Source organism: Sprattus sprattus (genome assembly GCF_963457725.1).
Source record: "Sprattus sprattus genome assembly, chromosome: 6".
Classification (NCBI taxonomy): Eukaryota; Metazoa; Chordata; class Actinopteri; order Clupeiformes; family Clupeidae; genus Sprattus; species Sprattus sprattus.
In genome coordinates, this window is record NC_137925.1 from 31,698,527 (window position 1) to 31,701,026 (window position 2,500).

General features: G+C 49.6%; 1 protein-coding gene across 1 annotated transcript in view; it reads left to right on the plus strand.

Annotated features, from left to right (window-relative positions):
• The window catches only part of LOC308367160 (ecto-NOX disulfide-thiol exchanger 2-like), a gene marked incomplete at its 3' end in the record, with an annotated part of 223,680 nt that overhangs the window by 156,509 nt on the left and 64,671 nt on the right, over nt 1-2,500 (plus strand). The window contains exon 6 of the mRNA XM_080840975.1: nt 1,304-1,537. Within this exon, the coding sequence (XP_080697101.1) occupies nt 1,304-1,537 (234 nt within the window). The remainder of the gene's footprint in view (nt 1-1,303; nt 1,538-2,500) is intronic.

A 2,500-nucleotide genomic window follows, 5' to 3' on the forward strand; every position in this document is an offset into this window, starting at 1 on the left:
TAGTTTGATTCTAGTGGCCGAGCTTGGATACTCCGTCCTTAACAACACTCTTGTGTCTCCAGTCCCATTTCCCTGTGTGGATTACAAGGGAGTTCCTAAGTGCACTCTTAGTGTCCTAATTTTTTTTCAAAAGCAGCACTAAAAAAGGAGCGAGATCTTCACATTTAATTTAATGCGGTGCTCTTTCCACTTGAGTTATCTAAAACAGGCACAGAGGGCTTTCTGTCATTTTGGGGCGGTGAGCAGCGAGGCCTGTACTGTACCAGATGCTCACAGGGGCTGTGCAGCGGCAGATTAGCAGGTGTGAGAGGGAGCCAGAGATTCCCCCAGACCCAGCACAGGTTGGAGCCTTATCCTTTATCCCATTTCCCTCCCTGGACTCTCTCTCCCTCACGAGCACAGTGGAGCTCTGACTGTGGCCGGCCTTCCTCCCTCTCTCTCTCTCTCTCTCTCGCTCTCCCTCCCTCTCTCTCTCCATCTCTCTCACTCCCTCTCTCTCACTCCCTTCCTAAAGCCGTGCCCAGAGGCTCCAAGGGGAACCCCAGAAAGGAAGGGAAGAGACTGCCCATACAGATTGGCTTAGTTTCCATCCATCCTCCCCTCTTTTCATCTTCCCTTGGAAATTCCACTGATAGCGAGTCCCCCTCGCCCTCTTACGTGCTCTCGTTCTCACTCACTGTCTCTTGCTCTGTTCCCATTTCTCCAAAGCTTCCTTCTCTATGTGTGTTCGTCTACCACCTCTCTTCTCCCAGCTTGTGTTCTATTGACACCTCACCCACCTGCTTTCTCTCCTTTTGTAATACTCTCCCTCTTTCCTCCATCACTCCCCTTGTCCCCCTTTCTTTCTAACACCCTCTCTCTCTCGAAGTTAGTAGCAACTTATAGTTATAGCACCTATATTCCAAATGATTCTGTTCTTCTAGTACACTTACTTTTTAATCTTTTATTTGTATGTTTATTATCTTCATTTTACTTGCTTCACTTTACTTTTATTTTTGTATCCTTTTATTGTATTTGTTATACTTCTTTCTTGTCGTTCCTCATATTCTATATGTAAAGCTCTTTGAGTTGCACATGTGTATGAAATGCGCTATATAAATGAAGTTGCCTTGCCTTCTCTCCCTCTGCATCTTTCTTTCTTTTTCCATCTCCTTCTCTTCTTTCTCTCATCTTCTCTCATCCTCTCTCTGTCTCTTCCCCTCTCTCTGCATCTTTCTTTCTTTTTCCATCTCTTTCCCTTCATTGTCTCTTCGTTGTCTCATCTTCTCACGTCCTCTCTCTGTGTCTCCCCCTCTCTCTGCAGGCTACCGAATCAGACTTGGCTCCAGCACAGATAAGAAGGACACGGGCCGCCTGCACGTGGACTTTGCCCAGGCCCGGGACGACCTGTACGAGTGGGAGTGTCAGCAGCGCTTCCTGGCCCGCGAGGAACGCCACCGCCGCCGCTTCCACGAGGACCTGATGAGGCCGCCCTCGCCCCCGCCCATCGTCCATTACTCCGAGCACGAGTGTGGCCAGCTTGGGGAGCAGATCAAAGGTACGCTGACCAACCCTTCTCTCCTTCCCTGTCCCCTTCTCTCTCTCTCCCTCTGTCCCCTTATTTCTCTTTTCCCCTACCTCTATCTCTCTCTCCCTCTACTTCTCCCTCCCTGACCCCTTCTGTTTCTCTCCCTCTGTCCCCTTATTTCTCTTTTCCTCTACCTCTCTACCTCTCTCTCTCTCCCTCTTCTTTTCTCTCCCTGTCCCCTTCTCTCTCTCTCCCCCTCTGTCCCCTTCTCTCTCTCCATCTGTCCCCTTCTCTCTCTCTCTCTCTGTCCTTCCTTCTCTCTCCATCTCTCTCTCCCTCTCGCTCCCTCCTCTCTCTCTCTCTCTGCCCCTCTCTCTCTCCCTCTCCATATCTCCTGAAACACCCTTTACAAGACGGATGCTGTCGATTTGTCTGCTGTCACTCTGTGTGCATTCAAGTGTGTGTGTGTGTGTGTGTCTTTAGATTTGAAGCTGGTTTCTGTTCAGTGAAAAGCTCCATCTGTTTAGTGTCTGAATGCTGTTTGAGTGATGCTCCTTCACCAAATAGTGAACAAGGGAGGCTGAGACTAACAGAGGAAGAAAAGACAAAAGAAGAAAGGAGCGATAAAGAGCATGCGTGCCAAAGGCTTTAAGCACAGCCACGTGTTGCTTCACAGAAAGGCTTCCAGATCTGAGACTCTGGGAGGATAAAACCACCAGTGCAAAGGGAACAAACCCACTCCTGACAGCCCTAATGAGGGGTGCTCTTCTGCTTCCAATGCCTCTCTCTCTGTCCCCACCGAGCTCCCTCCCAGACCCTCCTCCCAAACCCGTCACCTTGACAAATCTCCACAACCTCACACACCATTCACAGTGACATTTCAATTGGTCCAGAAATGAATCGTTGCTACTCTATATTAAGTACAGGGTAGAGAGAGAGGGCGGGAGACGGAGAGGGAGGGAAAGAGAGAGAGAGAGAGAGAGAAAGGCCACG